Genomic DNA, 20,879 nt, shown 5'->3' with positions numbered 1-20,879 from the left:
AGTGGTGGTAACTTCAGTCTGAATGTTCAGAGCCTATTTAGGAAGTATAGGTAAGTAGCACTAATGAAGCAGTATTGGAAGCGGTCTATAGTAGTATCTAAAACCATATAGCACGGGGGGGTTTGAATTGAAGTCCCGATGAAGGGTGGCTATGGAAGGGCTTGGGGCTACTATAACCACAAGCTGCGAACATTCTTGTTGCTGGACCTTCAGGTCATTAACCCCTGTCCTAATGACTAAATATACTTTTCTTCTTTTGTTCTAATGAGCAACACAAATCAATATTTTAGTCAGTCAGCATTGAAGTGCATTGTAAAAAGTAAGTGCAAGTATAGATTCAGATGCATTCTTTTTTTTTTTGAGAGGAGTAAATTGTTTTGCAGTAGCCCCCCCAAATATATATATATATATATATATATATTTAATAGGGGCCTGAACAGAAATAAACCAACTACATTGTTGATGCTGTTTCTCATTGTCTGACATTCTACAGGGTATTTTTGATTGACAAGGAAAGGGGAGCCTACAGAAGCAACCCTTATTTGCAAGGTTGCACATGCCCAGAAGAGACTGGATTTTTAAATTCCTCAATAAAAAGTATTAAAAGCATGCAGGTTTGAGCGGCCAAAATGCACTGAGCACGCCACAAACAAAGTATAACAAAAAAAGAAGAAGAAAAAATAGGCAAGTAAAAGAGAAAAGGGAAGACTTGGGTCATCCTCAGATTGCTATAACAGAGACGGTGCTTTGAGGATGTGCTATAGCTTAGCACAGCAGGTTTGCACCAGAGGCTGTCACTGCTTCCCTGAAACCGGCCCGAGGTGACGGATGGACATGGTCCGACTTACACCCTCACACACACACACACACACACACACACACACATAAACACACACGCACAGACACACACACACACACACACACACACACACACACACACATACACACAGTCTAGTCCATCTCTGACCTCTACACACCCAGGCACCTTTTAATAGTTTTTACTGAGGAAAGGCATTCTCTATGATTATGTCATCAGAAGGGAAAAAAAGTATAACACATTTCTGAGGTAATAAAACGAATCGATCAACAGTATGTTGAGTAATCTGTTTAAAAAAGCAAAAGAAAAAAAAAAGAAAAAAGAAGAAAATATTGCCTCTCCCCTCCACAAGATACCTTGGATTCTGTCATCAGAATTTCAGGCGTAATGCTTCTGTTTCAAACCCTAAGGCTTTACAGTAAATGTAACCTGGCCATGTAATGGCAAAAGTCTTCGCCTGTAGGTTCAAGGGAGGGGAGCAGAAGAAACAAGAGGACAGTTGGAGGTGTATTTTTTTTCTTCTTCTCTTCTGTGACAGTAGTTGATCTGTCTGCTCCTGTTATTGTTCCCTCCCTCCACCATCCTCCTTTCTCCTGGCCCCAAAAGCCTCCGCCTAGCTGCTCTCCGAGGAGGTGGGGGGCGCCGTGGAGGAGGAGCGCCGCCGCGAGACGGACTGCGAGCGCTCAGGGCTGTGTTTGTCGTACGGCTGCAGCTGCACCTCCAGGAAGTCCCGGTGCTGCTGGCTGATGAGCTGGCTGATGAGGCCCGGCAGCGCCTGCAGGTTGCCCAGCAGCGTCTCCAGCTTGGTCTCCAGCAGGGCGATGCGCTTCTCCATGTCCTCGCCGCGCTCGTTCAGGTCCGAGATCAGCTCGTACATGATGTTCTGGGTCTGCAGGCGCCAGGCCCAGATGAGGCGGTGCGTGGCCGAGTCGGAGGAGCGGAGGAAGAGATAGGAAGGAAAGGAGAAAGGAGAGAGCTAGGGTCAGAAGAGGAAAGGGAGAGCGATCACATTGGGGCCGGGTCAGTTTGGGTTAACTGGGCGAAGAGGCGTAACTAGGAAGAAGGGACTCTACAAAAGCATCTCTGACAATACGAATTGTATGCTTTTAGGGGGGGGGGGGCTGTTTATGTAAATGTCATTGTTAAATATCAAACTATATCTATCAAGCTATACTATCATTTGATAGTGTAAGCAGGAAATATAGGGTGAAGACTATGGTATGTAGTGTATCTGAATAGTGTCAAGGATCATTTTTTGTATTGAATCTTCTTTTAAAAAGAACAAATGGTCCTTACGGGTGATGGAATAACACTAAACACAGACATGGGGCAACACAAAGGGAAAACAGAGGTGTAAGGAGGAAGAAAGAATAATCATCAGGCTATAAGCTGACAGGAAGCATCTATAGCATATTTCAGGAAAGTCGAGAGCAATACAAAATGCACCATCTTTAAATGTAAGAGAACAATTTTAACTTTTAATTTTGAATTCCCCATAACCAAGACTGTTCCATTGCCAAAAACAGATGTACCTATCAAGTGAATTAATATAACATACGTTTCAGTTGCATCTCTTTCAAAACATCACAACAAATTCTGAATCTCCAGAATCTGAATCCCTACCCCTTTCTGAGGCTGATATAGTCATTCAGGACACAACTGATGCGGTATGCTATCTTAGGTATGCCATATAACCTGGCTCAATGTGCTTGTGGGTAGGACTGCATATAGCACCACTCTTGCATAAGGAGACAGAGGCTGTGTTGACAGCTATGTAAAATATCACTGACGTGAGACACATTTCAAAGGGTTGCGTCACCCTTTGGCATGAACTGGAATTAGTTCCACTGTGTCTCTGCTTCAAAAGGCTAACAGTGCCCTCTACAAAATGGTATGGAAACACCACATATATAATATATGAAAGCTACAAAATGATGCAATCACTGAAATATCAGCGAAATTGGACTGACATACTGTATCGTTTATATATTTGATTTTGTAATGTTAAGCAGAGTTAGACAGTACAAGTCCTATCTAAAACTAGCCTACATATGGGATGAGCAAAGAGTGAGAGGTTTTACGTTCCATTATTACATGGACAGGGAGGGAACAATCAGCATCATGTTCCTATCGCCACAATAAAATAATATGTTTAGAAGAGCTATAGTCAACATTTCTGAAAGATGTCCTGGGGCTTTTTAATGATGCACACTTTTTTAACATATATTTTCTTCAATGACACTTTTTTTCTTCAAACCTTAACCCTTTAAGGTCCAGCTCAACCGTTTGGTAGACCACACTTTGAGTCACAATATCTCTGTGTATAATGCATTCAGCTTAACTCAACCTGAATGAGCCTTCTCTACCACTTGGTTTAGTTGAGCTATGCTAAAAAAATCCTCTAGAAGGCACTGCGTCTTTGAGCTGTATGCTTTGCAAGTACTCCTTCAAACAGGAAGTGAGACCGAGAAAATTCGATCGTTACATGAGGGCTGATTTTCAGCGAAATTTTCCAAAATAAGAATATTTTTCGACACATTATCATTTCAGAGGTGTTATTGAACAGAATTATGCAACTTAATGCAAAAAAAACCCCCTCTTATAACAGTCAAATCATTTTTTAAAAACGTGCTCTACCAAACGGTTGAGATGTCCTTTTACGCCTTGATCAAGCTCTACCAAACGGTTGAGATGTCACTTTATGACATTTATCAAGATTTACCAAATCTGTTGCACGACCTCCAAAACATTCGTAAAGTTGCTTATGCCCATGTAGTTAATGACATAAGAATGAATAATAAAGACATGGACAAAATAACCTTTTTATTTGATGTTTTTTGTATGCATAAAGATATCTGGCGTTATACCCTTAACAGACATCTCAACCGTTTGGTAGAGGCCTATATCTAGAAAACTGTGGGGTCTGAGTTTGAAAAAACAATTGATTTTTGTTATTAATGTCCTAATTAATTAAGAAATGTAAAAAAATAATTTTTCCATTGCTTTTTTCTTGGTGCGGACTTTAAAGGGTTGTATGCAAAGGGCTCGGAGACTGTGGACATTTTTTTTGTCCCCATAACAGAGTGTGAATTCACATGATTAATACTCTGCCGCCCTCTTCTGGCCAAAGACAATTACAACACCCATTACAAATGCCCAGTGTACCAGAGGCTGTCACACATCCCACTGCAAATTTCTCTCAATGTCACATACACCCCCCTAACCCCTCCCACCCCCCACCACTATCCCCTGGCATCCAGAGCTCTACCGGCATGCCAGCCAATCACAGACACCGGATCTTAATGTCCGCCGCTGCTCATGCCAGTGGGGATGAAACCCAGTGTGTGGTGATTTTAACAGCTGCGGACGACTGAATGTCAAAGCTGTGTGTGTGTGTGTGTGTGTTTAAGAGAGAGTATGCTACAGAGTGCAGTGTGTATATGTGTGTGCAGGAAAGACGTAAAGAGAGAGGTAGAGAGAAAGAGAGAGAGAGAGAGAGGAATGATAAAGTGAGGAGAAAGAAAGAGAGAGAGGGAGAAAAAGAGAGGTATGTGAGAAATACAGAGAGAGAGAGAGAGAGAGAAAGAAATACAGAGAGAGAGAGAGAGAGAGAGAGAGGGGAAGAGAGAATGTGTGCTTGTTCCAGCTGATTCATCACATTGCAGGGTGTCTCCCTTCCCAGTTTTTTTCTCTCTCCCTTTTTAGCTGAGTCAAGCTGGCGACGTGCCTGGTGTTCCCCAAGGTTTCACAGTTCTCCTCCGGGCCGAATCACCATTAAGAAAAGGACACTTGAGATGCAGCAGAGATATTTCAAGCACATAAGGCCTCTCCCTGAGAAATCTAATACTGTATTATACAATCATTAAAGGCTATAATTGCATTGGATCTCCGGGAGATGTCGGTGGCAGGCCAGAAATTAGATTATGACAAATTAAATAATCACAAAAACATCATCGCTTAGGATCCAGCAGGGGTCGGTGCCCCAGAAAATCCTCAGCCTGCAGTGGACACAGCAGTTCTGACTGACTGGTCGTTTCCAATTAGTCTAAACACAGCGTCCATTTGTTATATACATAATGGCTGAGAACTGACTACAGCAAAACTCACAAGTTGCATTCTGCCTGCACACAACAATACTAGTACAGAGAGTGGGGACCAATATCAGACATAGTATTTTAAAAAACAAAATGACACTAACTTAAAACCTAAATTCAAAATATAACCTCACACGAATAATAGGTTACAGTATTATTAACTCAACTGCTTGAGGTCTCGGTCACTATAGAACAGGGAAGAACATAAAGAAAAGGTACAGTATGTGTGTACTTTTAACACCACCCACATTTTGCTAAGGAGAACGATGCGAAGGATCCCGCAGAAGGAAAAAAAAGCCTGTCTGTTTATTTGACACCTGTAGACTTGTGAAGCTGCTTGATTAGAGATGCTTTGATGCTGTTCTGCCCTCATTTTCCTCCGAACCCTGGTGGTTTTCACAGGAGCTCATCCGACGTTACAGGAAGCATATTTGCATATACCCTCACCGGAATTCAGATGCACCACCACGAGTCAACCCATTAATGCACAAACCACACACAGCTACACTGCATGGGACTAAATGACAGGACTAAAGTGTGTTTGGAAGATGCTTGCAGGTAGATTAAGCAACATAAAGGAGATTGGTAAAAGAGAAGGAGGTACAGATAGACAGTAGGTGAAGTGTGCTTTCGGGCTTCTAGCTTACCTTCGCAAGGTCCACTAGAGAGTTAGCCTGGTCATTCAGCTTGCGTTGCTCCATTTTAACACTTCTCAATCTGAACACAAGATCATTCAGAGCCCCCAGCAAAGGCGACTCGATCAGTATACAACAAAGAAAAAGGGGTTGCAACGAGGCTTGCTGCATTCACAATGCAAACAGAGACATCGGTGGTGGGGAGCACTCCAAGGACATGCACAAGACAAGAGGGAGAATGCAGGGAGCTCCAGAATTGAGAGAGAGAGCGATAGATAGATAGATAGATAGACCGAGGGAGAGAGGGAAAGAAAGAGAGAGAGAGAGAGAGAGAGAGAGAGAGAGAGAGCTGGCTGCAAGGTAGCATGCATGTGGAGGCTTCATGTTGGAAAAGCTTGGAGCAAGGGCAACGGGGGCAGTTAGGGGTTAAAAGGCCTGTGCTACGCTGGACAGGTGCATACACAGCACGCACACACACACACACGCTCGCACACACACACATACACACATAGGCTACACACAGGGTGCATGGGTTTTGTAGATGACTCAAGGTTTATGCTATTAAGAATAGAGATGGAGATTCTGGATTTCAGTGCAGACATCTGCACACATTCATTCATCATTGCAATATCTCTGGGAAGTTTCCAATGCACTGGCATGGGCAAAAGTCCACTCCTCAACTATGACTGCAATGACCTAGTAGTTTATGCTCTTACTTTAATTTGCCCTGCATGCATTCGTTTTCTGAGCTGCACATTCAACAAAAATGTCTGACCAGGCAGTCTAAACAAAAAATCCACTCAGTAAAGAGGGGAAGGAAAAAAAAAAATATTTTCGATGAGTGTAAAACTCCCTCTGTCACAGGGGCAGTTTATCATGAGGACAGCTGAGGCCTGCCTGCCCGTTCCTTCTAATCCATACCACTCGCATGAATAATTGAAATCCTCTATTTAATTAGGTCCCCGTTCTGGGCTACTTATCTAAAGTAAGTGTTTTCCTCTATCCATTCTCAAGGGCATGCAAACCAGCAAAGTGTGCGCTATTCACAGCCACACAAGTTATTATTTATTTATTTATTTATTCCCCTCCGTTAGCGCAAGCAGCATTTTCCACGCAGTCAGCTAAGTTACTGCGGTCTCCGAGGGACTCCTGATATGCGCCGCATTGAGGCAGGCGTGAAGCATGAAGAAGTAGCCTAGCACATTGAGCTGAGCCATGCCAAACGGCCAGCTGGTATGTGTGCGTTTCATTCTTTTTTTCATTGTGTCCTATACGTTTTTCTTTTAGGGACATGTTTTGGGTGAAAGACTCAAAGCAGCAAACGAAGTGAGTGTTCATTTGGGCTAGCATCTGTGCTAATTGCACGGCTCTGGTTTGATCAGAGAAGGGGTATATGCGTTGCCTCGAGGGGCCGTGGAGATAATTGGCCCAGATTTGTCCATTTTCATGCAAAGGAGGTTCATTAACAGCCACCGAGAGCAAAAAAAAATCCACCAGGAGACCAGGCTGCTGCTACAATAACTAGGCCTACCAATAGAGGGCGGCACAGGCAGTGAGAACTTATGAGAGCAGAGATGCTTGCCAGGCTAGAGATATGGGGAAACTGAGGCAGAATATTGGCCTCCACTGGCCAGGTATAAGACATGGAGAATAGAAACCAAAAGCAGCGGGTGGCGGCTGCACTTTCATTTAAAAAAAAAAAAAAAAAAAACATAAAACAATATGAATTTGAAAAAAGATTAAAGCCACACACACACATTCTCTCTCTCTCTCTCTCTTGCACGCTCTCTCTCTCTCTCTCACACACACACACACACACATACACACACACACACACACAGTCATGCAGAAACAACAGAGTATGCTATGAGATGCTTGGCTAGATCTTCCTCGTGAAGGGGGAAGCCCGAACGTGGTTTCTTTGAGGTTCGTGAATCGTGCAGCTTAGGAGACTTGCCAGACTTTGGTCTCATTTCACAGTTGGATGACAGGTAGTGTGCAGAGGTAGCTAGATGGTGGCATAGCACCGGAACCTGCTCCTCATTTCATAAGATTTGCAATTTTTTTAATCCCCCATCAGACTCTCACTAAGATTAAATAATTACCCGCATCTTATATAGGCTATGGTATAGGTATTCCCAATAACACTTAGATTCCACATATAGCACTATAAAACCCTCAAGTGACTTGTGCTATATGTGCTATAAGTCACATGTGCAGTTCATGAGCAATTAGCAAATTATAATTAAATTACCAAAAAAAAAAATCAGTGCATTGTATTCATTTCGTCATTCTTAAATAAGTCAAACAAAAAGAGAAAATGTACATAATAACTAGTGGACGTAAGTTGTTGCTGAGTCCAATGTTTCTTGCTGTCTGTGACACATAAGGTCGTGGCAATCAGATATGTACTCATGGAAGATGTAGTGCTGTCTAAGTTTATTTTTGGCAAAACACTTGTGAATTTTTCATCTGAGTAACTCGTTAAATCTCCATCTCGGCATGTCTCAGAACAACTTGTGACAAGGAGGGAGAGTGATGCATCCTGGGACAGCTAAGAGCAGCCGAGGGAAAGGATCCCTAAGGCCCTAACCGAATGTACACACACACACACACACGTACAAACGCACACGTGCAAGAACACACACACACACACACACACACACACACACACACACACACACACACACACACACACACACGTGTTTGTGTAAGACACATATGAACACTTAGGGATGCTTTCATGTCCAGGAGATGACTTAAGGGAGAGACTTCCATCAGTGTCCCACCCAAACATTAAGGAACTCGAACACAGTGTCCCCTCAGCTTCAGACAGCATGTTAAGTAGTTTCAGTTGACTCTCATCCTGAACGGACATACACAGGCAGGAGCGCGCTCAGACTAACACATTGTACCAGACAGACAATATCCTGACCACAGGGCCTAACATTTACGTTTAAAAAAAAAAAAAAACTGTAGGCAGTCTGTTCAAGAAGAACAACAATTAGAGCGTCCCCTTCCTCTAATTCAGACAAAACTGCTTTCGGCACGTGCCGGTCCGCATGGTTGACAGATCTGGCTCCAACATCCCCCCAACACCACCCCCCCGTTACCAGTCATCCGAGAGAGAAATGAGGAGGAATGTAGTGACAAATGCAGATCGTTTCAGGCGTGACTGCAGGTTCCACAAGCCCAAAGATGACCCAGCTTCATGTACCGATTTCCTGTCTCTAGTCATTCTCTGTATCACTGCTGAATGAGTAGATGGTCTCATGGTCTGGAAGGAACTGTAGGGTTTAGGCAGTGTGTGTACATACACTTCTAGGCTATTTCGGTGTAAACCGGTTGTTGCTATGCGTGATCGGTCAGCTGGCGTCATTTTTTGGTTCATGGAAGTCAAAATCTCTCGTGTTTAATCAGTGGCTTTCTGATTAAAGGCCTTGTAGTCATCACATTCATGCAGTAATGATCAGGAAGAAAACACCCCTCAAAAGTTAATAATTGAAATTCATTTTCAAAAAACTTCAAATGAAGTAATATAACATTAGCGGGGGAAAGTGTGTGTGTGTGTGTGTGTGTGTGTGTGTGTGTGTGTATGCGTGTCAGTGTGTTTAAAAGAAAAAGTGAGAGCAAAGGGCTAAAAAACATTAACTGTTACTTCATCCAGTTGTGTTGATGTTATAATGCTTTTCCAAGAGAAATATGTAAATGTATAATACGCTGTTTAGGGAAAAGGAACACGATTTAAAAAAAATAAATGTTAACCAATCTCATCGGTTGTGAAAATGATATTAACAAATAATTTCACAGCTATACAGACTTCAAAATAAAGGAACCAATCACGTTGCAAAAGCATGAATTTCACTTATTAGATGAGGGAGTGTGATTATTTGTGGTCATCAGGTTTTGAGGACAAGCTCTCTTCAGCATGCACACAACATCTCTGTTAACTACAGGTAAGGCGAAGACTTACTTTCGAGCTCTATTGCATTGGGTAGACACAAATGGGAAAAAAGAAACATAAAATAGACAAATGAATAATTACATCACTTCACTTTAACATCACAGTTCTCTCACTCCCTCTCTCTCTCTCTCTCTCTCTCTCTCTCTCTCTCTCTCTCTCGGCCTCTCTCTCTCTCTCTCTCTCTCTCTCTCTCTCTTTAACATTCCATAGCCGGCTGCACCCCACATCATTGATCTCCACCATTTTAGCTTTCATGTGCGTGACGTGAAAATAATCATTTTTTGAGGGGAAACGCGTTCAGGCTTCCCTTCTCTCTCTCTCTCTCTCTCTGCTTGAAAGCGCTGCACACGGCAAACTGCTCCAGCAGCTCCTGTAGTGAAAGGCCACCCTGTGCATAACGCAGTGTCCTTCCTCCTTCCCTTTCCTTCCCTCATCAACTCATCCTTCAAAGATGACCTCACTTAAAGCACCTGTCTCAGTGCATCTGGACATGTACGCACTCAGCACATGGCGCAGCGGGACAGACCAGCCTTGACTATGCAGCAGGCAGCACAATGCTGATGCCTGCTCGCCCATTCAATGCACAGATTACAGAGAAATTAGTGAACTTAGCCGAAGACACACACACACACACACACACACACACACACACAAAATAAAACAAATATTCACATAAAAGCAAAATCTTGTTTCAAGGGACACCAATTTAAATCTGTGGAGGCTGACTTGGTAGTGTGGTAAGATAATCACCATGATAACAATTTTTTTGTGATGACAAATTCTCATATCCGAGAAAATGAGTTTAGAACTAATTTCAAATTAGGGGAATAATTAAAAAATAATCAATTGTTACCATAGTCTGCAAAATGATACGAATCAAGATCTAAATCCATGTCTAGATAACCAAACATTTCGGGCAGAGCTAGATCAGCATTTTATTTTTGTTTGGTTTCAGGCAGGATGAGAAGGCATTCGTCTGGTACCCGTACACTACTCTGTGCTCCTCTCACAGACCTAGGCAGCAAGCCTGTCAACACCATCACGGCTGCCGCCACACTACAAGACTACAAACACTGCAATGTGTGTGTGTGTGTGTGTGTGTGTGTGTGTGTGTGTACGCCTCGAGGCGCGGAAAAGCCTGTCTGAGCTGCAACTCTCACAACGGTCTCCTCTTCTCTCTTCAAGCAGAGAACAGAACAACATTTACACTGACACTAAACGTATGAGCAAACATTTAGCCATTGCTTTGTTTAGTTTGTTAAACTATTCAAATTATTCATACATTCATTTATTGTCAGATGTATTAACGATAGATAAATAAACCTCTAAACCACAGGAATGATCATCATCCACACCTTTTCAATCCACTGATGTCTGTAACTTCTACTTCAGAGTTGTTTGCTTTAATGCTTACAGCATCTTTAAGCTCTGTATCACATTCTCTTTTCAAAACTTCATACACGCACGCACACACGCACGGACGGACGCACGCACGCACGCACGCATGTACACACAAACACATACACACACACAAATGCCTGCAAGTGCACCAACCCACTTACACACATGCACGCACTCACACACTTTTTCACTGACTTAATCTCACACACAGTCACACAATGCACTCAGGCACCCACTCAATTTCTCTCTCTCCCTCTTTCTCACCAACACACTCACAAACACACACACACGGCACGCACACGCACACACACACACACACACACACACACACACACACACACACACACACACACACACACACAGTTCCTCAACTTCAAGTCATCTCAGGCCAGAGCCCTGAGACCATCCAGCACGTGTGCGCTACCCAGCAGAGCCAGGGAGTCCACTCGCCGCTTAAGGACATGAAAGGGCTGTCTGGAGAGGAGGAGAGGAAAAGCTGATCAAATACGTGGCCAGGTCTTAAGGGTGGGGGGGGGGGGGGGGGGGGTGGGGGCAGTGGCTTGGCTACAGCTCTAGCACCCTCGCTAACGCTAATGCTAGCGGTAGCAGCCGGTTGCTGCGGTGGCAGATTTCCACAGCCACGCTCCATCAGGAGCCTGTATGAGTCCTGCCACGCAACCGGGCGGCCGGCTGCCTAGCTAACACAAACTTAATCGCACACACAACACATTCCAAAAAAGGGAGATATACAATGTGGGAGTCCAACTGAAAGTCACACAGACACACACACACACACACACACACACACACACACACACACACACGTAGTAATGAACACAGTAGCACAGGTGAGAACAACAGAGACACTGTAAAAAAAATATATGTATGCACACACCACATGCTTTTACTCGCCTACACACACACACACAAACACACAAACAGATAGACAAATCCTCTCAGGCTCACACACGTGGCGTTATACAGACATGACAAATGATGCAAGGGTTTAGGAGTGATGGGAAGAGGGAACCAATATGCGGTTTTAGTGAACCTCTTCCCATTTTTGGAGTCCTTTAGTGGCTTTGCCAGGATATGATCCATGGCTGAGAAAAGCAAAGTCATAATAACAGCACTTCCATAACTGCATCAGAGTGTCCAGGTGTGCAGCAAAAGACACTAATTTGAAATAGAGGGCCAATGTCCCAGGATTCCTACAACCAAGTCAGTGCAGTAATAGGATGATAGATTCGGTTAACCGGCTCCCTAAGTAGGATACTTTGTCTTGGATATTTGACAGAGCTCCACCTGGGACGGAGGCCTTTTGAAGGCAGAGAAATATTAGTTTTCATCAGTTGTTTTGGGTGGCTAGCAGAGGCCGAGCTCCTTAGATCAATCCCCTATCCTCCTTTCTAGAGTTACGTAATACCCCTGTAGAAGCCACATCATCACAGTGTAACATCAGCTAAATAAGATCATGGGCTTAGGCTCGACAGGGGGTGGCAGGACTAAGCTGGGCTTTCAAAAATGTTCACACCAACCCTTACCCCCCACCTCCACCACTTTAGACACACAGTGACAGGTCGCTCCTTAAAGTATCCCTTATGTTAACTGTATCCCTTTTGTGAGAGTGCGATTAAAAAAAATGTTGTTGTTTTTTTGCAGGGCAGTAAGAATCTTGGCCCAACAGGCAGATATCAGGGCACGGTCAAAACAAATCATGGGCAGACAGAGATATAGAGAGAGTTAGAGAATGCCAGAGGGCACCCATAATTCTCGCAAGGGCCGTAATTAAATTTTAAAAAAATGTGCCAGAAAAGTTGAAAGAATTCATGTTACTTTTGTTTTAATGCAGGATTTTTTTTCTGGAGAAGCTCTTTTTCTGTAAAAGCCTTTGTTCTCTTGCTAGCCTTTCATAAAGTTGGACGAGAAGAACTGGCCTCATGAAACCCTGCACGGCTTCCTTTGAACGGCTTTCTTTTGCCCTATTCTTCATGTAAGATTCTGTGTGTAATGTTCATTCAATACATAAAAACAACTTTTATTGGACCCGACTTCTGGTGAACTTCTTGGTGTGGATGTTACAAAAGAGCAGATGTCTTGTGAATGTGATTTAGAAAACTTTGGAAAGCCTCTGTGAATTATTCTGAAAAAACAGTCTGCTAATCCATACAGCTACGTTTATGTTTAAATCTGTCAAATCAAACCCGTCAAATGTTCCTCATCCTAGTATGTGTGAAAATGGAATGCCGCTTTGAATCCTAAGTCAGAAATGAGATGGGAAAAAAAGAGAAAAAATAAGAGAGACAGACGGACAGAGCAAGACGGCTAGAAGGAAAAAATATCTCCAGAGACCGCCAGACCGGACTAAAAAATAGTCAAAGAAAGAGACAGAGGGGGAAAGAAAGAGACAGAGAGAGAGAGAGAGAGAGACAGAGAGAGAGAGAGTTAGAGGGTGAATGCTTGAAATGTTTTTGAAGAGAGAAAAGGGTGTAAAATTGGCTCATTTCTGCAACCGGGAGTGGGAAGAAGTCGTGAGGGAGGACTGTGTGTGTGTGTGTGTGTGTGTGTAAGAGAGAGAGAGAGAGTGAATATGTGTGTGTGTGTGTGTGTGTGTGTGTGTGTGAGAGAGAGTGTGTGTGTGTGAGAGAGAGTGTGTGTGTGTGAGAGAGAGAGAGAGTATGTGTGTGTGTGTCGGGAGGGGTCTAGAGGGATGTGCACAGGACATCCATCATGTTCTCTTTAGCGGCCTGGCAAATGGAAATTATTCAGTAAATAATGCACATCCGAAAGCTGTTTTTGCTGCTCTTTTTTTAGTGTTAGATTACGATGGCCACACAAGGACAAAACTAATTTCTCTGTTTGTGGCATTGTTGATATTAGTATAAATTCATATCTAATGATTCTTCCATATCTTAAAGACACAAAAAAATGTAAACGTATCTTTATACCTACTACCTCATCTTTAAGAAGAATAGCCCCACCTTCAGGTACTCCCTGGGCCCCCATTGGTCTAACATAGAACCCATGCAGAAATACGTTATGGACAAGATCAAAAAGTGTCTTTAAAACATACTTGGTCAAACTTGTGAAATAATGCTCTATGTACAATATTCCGTTAAGTTTAAGTAGGTGGGAGACATTAGGTAACAATGTGTGTGTGTGTGTGTGTGTGTGTGTGTGTGTGTGTGTGTATGTGTTTTCCCTTGTGCAAAACTAAACGGCGTTGTTACTATTGAGCAAGATCTACCCAAAACTCCTTCCGTCAACATTTTCCCACAAGGCCGAGAGTCAGCAGGACGGCAAGTGTAAATTCCCTGTAATGAGCTTCAGCAGACGGCCTGTTCCGGAGCTACAAGGATCTGTCAGTTCCGACCACATCAGTCAGTCAAGTCAGTCAGCCAGCCAGCCACTGACAACACGCACACACAGACACACACACACACACACACACACACACACACATACGCACACTGGGGATCAGATGTCTTAGACCTGAGACGCACTCTCAAATCTCATGACTCATTTTCGGGTCAAGGCCTTCTAAATGAACCCAGGTACCCATTTACTGCACAAGGAGTGTGTGTCTGTGTGTGTGTGTGTGGGGGGGGGGGGGGGGGGGGACGACTGTCACAGTATGCAGGGTCATATTTAACCTCTCCTAACCTGAGCTACAGGTGTCAAACAATTCAGAGCAGTTATACTCACCTCGAGCACTCACCTGAGAAGCCGCGGCCATTTTTTTTAAAAGCCGCCAATTCAGACAAGCCATTAAAAGACTACACCTGAACACTCACTGAGGTCACTGAGGGTTATCGTATCATCGCAACCCAAAACCAATCATCTGTAGCGACCAATCATCATCAAGCTCTTGCCCTTTATCTCACACCCCACCATCCAATCAGGGAAGGTTAAGGGCACAACTCTGGGGGAAGATCTAAAGTGTTAAAGGGCCTATGAATGTCTGGTCCAGGGCTTACAGTAGTAGTGGTGGTGGTAGGGGTGGGGGTGGGGGTGGATAGAAGCTACCTACTGATGAATGGCTTGGAGAAATTTCCTCTGATGCTTTCTGACTCTGGCGTGATCCATCTTCCTCACCAGCTTGGTGTTCTTGTAGATGAGCCACGTCTCCCTGAGTACATTCGCAGCCGTGTTCTTCACCTGCGGAGAGAACCGAGAGAACCGGAGAGAACCGGAGAGTTGTCAGGTTTTTGATTTTGTTTTTGATTTGTTTTATTTGACCAACTCAGATTTAAAATAAAAGAACACGATACAGATCATAGACCGCACCATCTCTTTCAACAAGGAAGTCAGGATTACACAAAAAAGCCCTAAGGCTTATTTCCATTGTGGTCCCACAAAGTGACTGTGTGACAGGTGACTGTTGAGTTGACCCCCTGTCCCATCTCACAGATCCTCATCCCATGTTTAGGAACACATGAGGTGATCCAGTTCTGGATAACCCTAAAGCTCGTCTGGAAGTTTGGAGGAAATTGGACCAGTAGTTTTTTAAGTTGTGAGAGTGGAGACACACACACACACACACACACACACACACACACACACACACACACACACACACACACACACACGCACACCTGTGAAAGGACCTTTGAGCAGACACACACACACACATACACACACACACACACACACACACACACACACACACACACACACACACACATACACACAGGACACCAAAAGCTTAGCGGTGGCACAATTACATTTCAACTAAAAAAATAAAAAAAAAAGAGACAGAAACTGGGCCAACGAGTTCTCAAAAGGTCACACCGTTTGTTCCTCTCAACAGAACAGCTCAATCTGAAGGCTCAATAAAGACCTCTTTCCTCTTAAAGAGATACAGTTCCTTCACTCTCCCCACAGAACCACCACACTCTACACCAACGCTGGCTCATTATCTTTCATTCCACAGACGGTGACCTTTCCTTAACTACACCCACCGGTTGTGGTCAGGGTCGGATTAGGTTGCAGACTCAAAGGCCCTGAGCTGGGCAGTGTGGGTGGAGGAGAATGATACGGACTGTGCGGAGAGAGCTTTATGAGATGAGTTTTAGTGTGTGTGTGTGCGTGTGTGTGTGTGTGTGTGTGTGTGTGTGTCCACAGCAGCAGTAACATGCTCAGCAGGACCATATGAGTGCCGGCTGACAATGGATAGTCTCCCCAGCTAATATACGAACCACCCTGTGCCTCTCTTAACACCTGTGCATCATTATTTACCTCCAAGGCCACTCTTCATGGGAAGCCTACACTAAGGGCAGAGGTGGTGTTCGAGAGGCACAGACCGCTCGTTGTTTATCAAAACATTTCGTTCAGGGCGTTTTGATTACGTGGGTGTCGTGTAGCATAATGCTGGAGAGCATGAAATGAAACATCGATCAAGAAGTTGAAAAGTTGTGAGGGTGTTTTTTTTGTTTTGTTTTTTTAAAGAAAGACTTACTCTTTTTGTCAGCTGGGTGTCCATCATAAAGTTATGTACATGTTTTTCAGCTTTGGTAAGTTCCAGTTTTTTTGCAACCACTGCCACCACCAGAGCAGTGCATCCCGCCCCCTGGGTGGAACATGTCAGAGTTCATAATCAACATCTTCATCTTCCCTGCACAGCTATTTCACCACACATATACAACGTCTTTGGCTCCCTCTAAACTATGTGTTTCTATTTTAGAACGTATGCCCAGAATACCCATGAAATAATGAAATAACATCTATATTTTTCCTCATAATTATAGTCAGTTTTGGTGCAGAATTAAATGAGCAATTTAGCTCTTGTGTCATCTTGGAGCAGTTCAACTGAGACTGAGGGCCCTAATTTAAAAGGTGGGCAAAGGACAAAGTGCAAAGTCAATCAACAAGAAAAGTTCTTGTGCAGAATTTTGGTGCATGAGTCATTAACCTTTGCAGTTAAGGTCTTGACCATGGTGTTAAATTAAGAAATCAATTTTTGCTAATTATTAATTTAGCTGTAGTTAGGCTTAAGACTTTGCTTAAGATGGGCCCTTTGCCCATCATTAAAAATAGGGCCCTGAATCCAAATTCAACTAATAAAGATCATTGATAAAATATATCTACATCAAATAAAACATCTAAATCACAGTAAATTAATTACCTAGCCTAACATCACATCAACAACAGAACAGATATGTAGTGATGACATGAAGATCTCACCATAATCCCAGTCAAGAGGCAGACTCCCTTTCCACAGTACGTGTTGGGAACCATATCCCCATAACCGATGGTTAGAAACGTGATTGAGATCAACCACATGGCTCCTAAGAAGTTGCTGGTTACGTCCAAGCTGTCATGGTATCTGACGGGGAGCAAGAAAGGCAGGAGGAAAACATGAGTGATGGATTTATGCCTTTTAATTGGCCAGTGAGAACCATGTTAGCATTGCGCCTGTATCTCCACAGCAAGTTTACATGCCAGAAATGTCTAATGAGTGGACCAATATTTGGACAGCAAGCAAGCAATCCAAGAGATCCGACAGTGTGTGATTGCTCAAAAAACAAACATGACATTCCATATCGGCGACTTAAAACTAGTGTGTGTAAACATTTGGATGAGATGAGAATGTGTCAAGTGCCCAATAACTTCCCATAAATTCTGTTTATCATCATCAAATTCAAGCGAATGAAAGTTTGCATTCATAGCTATGCGTAAAGGCTGAAAAGGGCCGTGTACTGAAACCTTTTAACGGTTGAAGATCCATTTGGATTATAACACTGTTGAGGATTCACATCAGAGTTGTACATTTTGATTATAACACAGTTTATGATAATATATTGAACCTAAATCTGCTTGCTTACACAGACTGTCCACTTGAGCACTAACACATGATTTTGTGCACTGTCTTATCACTTTGTGACTAAATCAATGTCATAATTTTCATACTAATAAATGTTTGATTGTGAAGTCTAAAAGGACAGACATCAGTCAAGTTGCTGTTGCAGTGGGTTATCAATTCATTGTATGTATTCCCATGGGCTTTTGTCCTCAAGTAAATCTGTTCTCTGTCTGAGTCAAAGTAACTTCTGAATGGTGATGTGAACTGTGAATAAACAATCAGACTATTTTGCATATAACCACCGTCTATTTGATTCATAGTGTTTGATTAATGTGTCCATCTGTATATCAGGCCACTAAATGGAGACGTTGCAATATGACATGGTTTTATATCTGTGTCATAGTAATGGTTACTTAAGTTCAATCAATATCAGACTGACATCTGCGGTGTCAAGACGATAAAGTCCATGCTGAATGATGACTTGTCTGAGTTAGTTATTGGTGGGAAGAGTGGCTAAATTCTAGTGTGTTAAAATGAGAGATGATGCCATAGACTGATGCAATATTCAAGCTTAGCCCTGTAAATGATGGAAGATTTTGTCAGTAAGGCACCACTTGCTCCCTGCTCTTGCTGAATTTAACGCTAAGCTTAGCGTCTCTCTTTACTTTCTTATTTTGAAGTGCTCTGTCTCTGCTATTCTCATCTCAGGTCTAGGGAAGATGCCTCTTTTATTTTTAGTGTATGTGTATGCAATCCTGTTGAATCAACCCAATTTGATTCAAATCATCGGACCAAAAGATTGTTTGCCAGTTTCTTAAATACACCCTCATCTAGCCTGAACTTCATATCGGTGTAATTAACACCAGAGAGTGTTTTTAAAAACCTGACCCTGGGTTATAATTCACTCATGTGGAGATCAAATTATACATGATAGAAAAAAAAATCCAGACCGTAACTCTGCTGTAAATGAAACTCTTTGACACATGTTAGCGTTTCATTAGCAAATGGAGCCATGTTACTGGGAGATGGGAAACACCAGCAGCCCTTCATCCCGCACCTTAACTCAATCCCTCTTCCAACTACCAACAACAATTTAATTTCATGGCACTCAGCATCTCTCTCTGCTCAACTCAACCTCTTCCATCATATCCTCATAAAACCTTCAAAAATTCAAGACCTTCCCAGTTGCTTTTCAAAGTCATTGACACTACCAAATAAAACCCCTATCAAAGTTGCAGCTGAACTATGCTCATGAATAGCCTTACACCCCCCCCCCCCTGCTATGCTCACCATTCTCTATCCCATTTCCAACTCTCTATTTGAATCATCGCTTATAGCACCAGCAGCACCCCACCAACCCCTCCTTGTCCTCCCCCCCACCTCCTCTCCAACTCTCAACTTCGCTCAACTCAAACCAAAGGTTTCTCAGCACCATCTAGGGCCTTCCGCCCCATCCTCCCAACCCAACTCCCTCAACACCTCCACCCCCCTCCACCCTCCACCCCCCTCCACCCTTTCCTCCTCTCGAACTCAACTTCGCTCAACTCAAACCAAAGGTTTCTCAGAGCACCATTTAGGACCTTCCGCCCCATCCTCCCAACCCAACTCCCTCAACACCTCCACCCCCCTCCCCTCTCTCTTCCCCCCTCAACACCTCCCACCCCCCTCCGCCCCCCTCCACCCTCCTCCACCCCCCACCCCTCTCTCTACCCCCCTCCACCCCTCTCTCTTTCCCCCAGCACCACCTTTCGCAGGCGCGCACTGTCCACGCAGCGATGATCCACAGCGAGATGGTGAAGACGAGCAGCACGGTGCCGGGGCAGATGGTCATGAGCGTCTTCATGACGAAGCGCGTGTTGAAGTTGATCTTGTTGAGCGCGCCGATGCTGCGCGACGACGCGTCCGTGAACAGCTTGCTGTGCAGCAGCATGACCCGCGCGATCAGGTACAGCCGCAGGAACATGGGGATGGACAGGATGATGTCCACGTCGGCGTTGGCCTTGGACGGCGCGTAGGAGAAGGCCAGGCGCGCCGTCCAGGTGAAGGTGTAGTTGCCGGGGATGGGGTGGATGGCGCACACCAGGATCTCCAGGCAGATGAAGAAGATGCGCTCGTACGTCATGGCTATCCGCCAGTCATCAGCGGCGTTGTCCACCATGAACAACTGAGGGAGACGCAATAAAATATGTTAAACAAGGTTTTTTTTTCTATTGTTTCACTTTTTTTAAAAGGAATGATGTTAAATTCATAATAGCTATAATACAACCACTAAACCACTAAATCTAGTTTTACATCCTGACCAAGTATTCATGTACTGTAACTGCTGTTACCACTTGATGTATCAAATTCTGTTTAAGTAGTGACACAATAGTTTAAATAGCGGGTGAACAATAACAGGTGTGGACGAATGTTTGAAAGTTGGACAAATAGTAAGGTGGACAAATTATTAATTGTTGAACCAATAGTACTGTAGGTGTGGACAAATGACTGATTGTTGAACCAATAGTAGGTGTGTACAAACGTTGATTGTTGGACAAATATTTGACAAATGTTGGTCTTAGAGAATTCTAAAAAGCATTGAACAAAGTCGATATCTTAGAGGAGGACTTAGTTTTATGTTATTACTTTGTAATGTCCTGTGTATTAGCCGCATTGTGTATAAACTGCATAAGCATATTAATACCATATTAACTACCCCAGTGTATTAACCTCATAGCTGAAGAAATTTCAATGTATAAGCCGCAGCTAATAGTGTGGACATTATGGCACAGTGTGTTCTTGTGTTGTTGCTCTTTGTCACTATGTATTCCACTCTCCCAAATACAACAGAGACACTGTAGCAAGGCTGTAAAGGCCCTAGAATATCAATACACAAAGACTACAGAATATCAAGTGTGGCCAAGTGTTTTTGTTTTGTTTTGACTTTGTAACTTAGAACAGCACAACACTGATACGGCATTTAAAAAAAAAAAAAAAAAAAAAGAATTTAATCCTCAAGTGCTGGATGCCAGGTTTGCGTTGATATGCGTGTTGTTTTTCGCGCTTGTTTGTTGTTTCATTTTCATATTTGGGCAGGAGCGAGCCGTTCTCCAGAGTAGTGTGTTTCACCCCACAGCCTTATCTCTCCTCCCCACGTCTGCACCTGCCCCAGCCAGCCCTGCCCCCA

The 20,879-nt window shown here is 43.5% G+C and overlaps 1 protein-coding gene across 1 annotated transcript in view; it reads right to left on the bottom strand.

Annotated features, from left to right (window-relative positions):
- Positions 1–960: 960 nt before the first annotated feature.
- The window catches only part of kcnn2 (potassium calcium-activated channel subfamily N member 2), a 31,036-nt gene continuing 11,117 nt past the window's right edge, over positions 961–20,879 (bottom strand). Inside the window, exons 3-9 of the mRNA XM_062554506.1 lie at positions 19,459–19,877; positions 17,095–17,236; positions 16,370–16,480; positions 14,942–15,069; positions 9,520–9,528; positions 5,559–5,628; positions 961–1,706 (exon numbers count right to left, since the gene is read on the bottom strand). Coding sequence (XP_062410490.1) covers positions 1,431–1,706; positions 5,559–5,628; positions 9,520–9,528; positions 14,942–15,069; positions 16,370–16,480; positions 17,095–17,236; positions 19,459–19,877 — 1,155 coding nt within the window. The 3' untranslated portion in view covers positions 961–1,430. The remainder of the gene's footprint in view (positions 1,707–5,558; positions 5,629–9,519; positions 9,529–14,941; positions 15,070–16,369; positions 16,481–17,094; positions 17,237–19,458; positions 19,878–20,879) is intronic.

This window comes from Sardina pilchardus, chromosome 14 (assembly GCF_963854185.1).
Source record: "Sardina pilchardus chromosome 14, fSarPil1.1, whole genome shotgun sequence".
Lineage (NCBI taxonomy): Eukaryota > Metazoa > Chordata > Actinopteri > Clupeiformes > Clupeidae > Sardina > Sardina pilchardus.
This window is presented reverse-complemented; position numbering and strand designations above follow the sequence as displayed.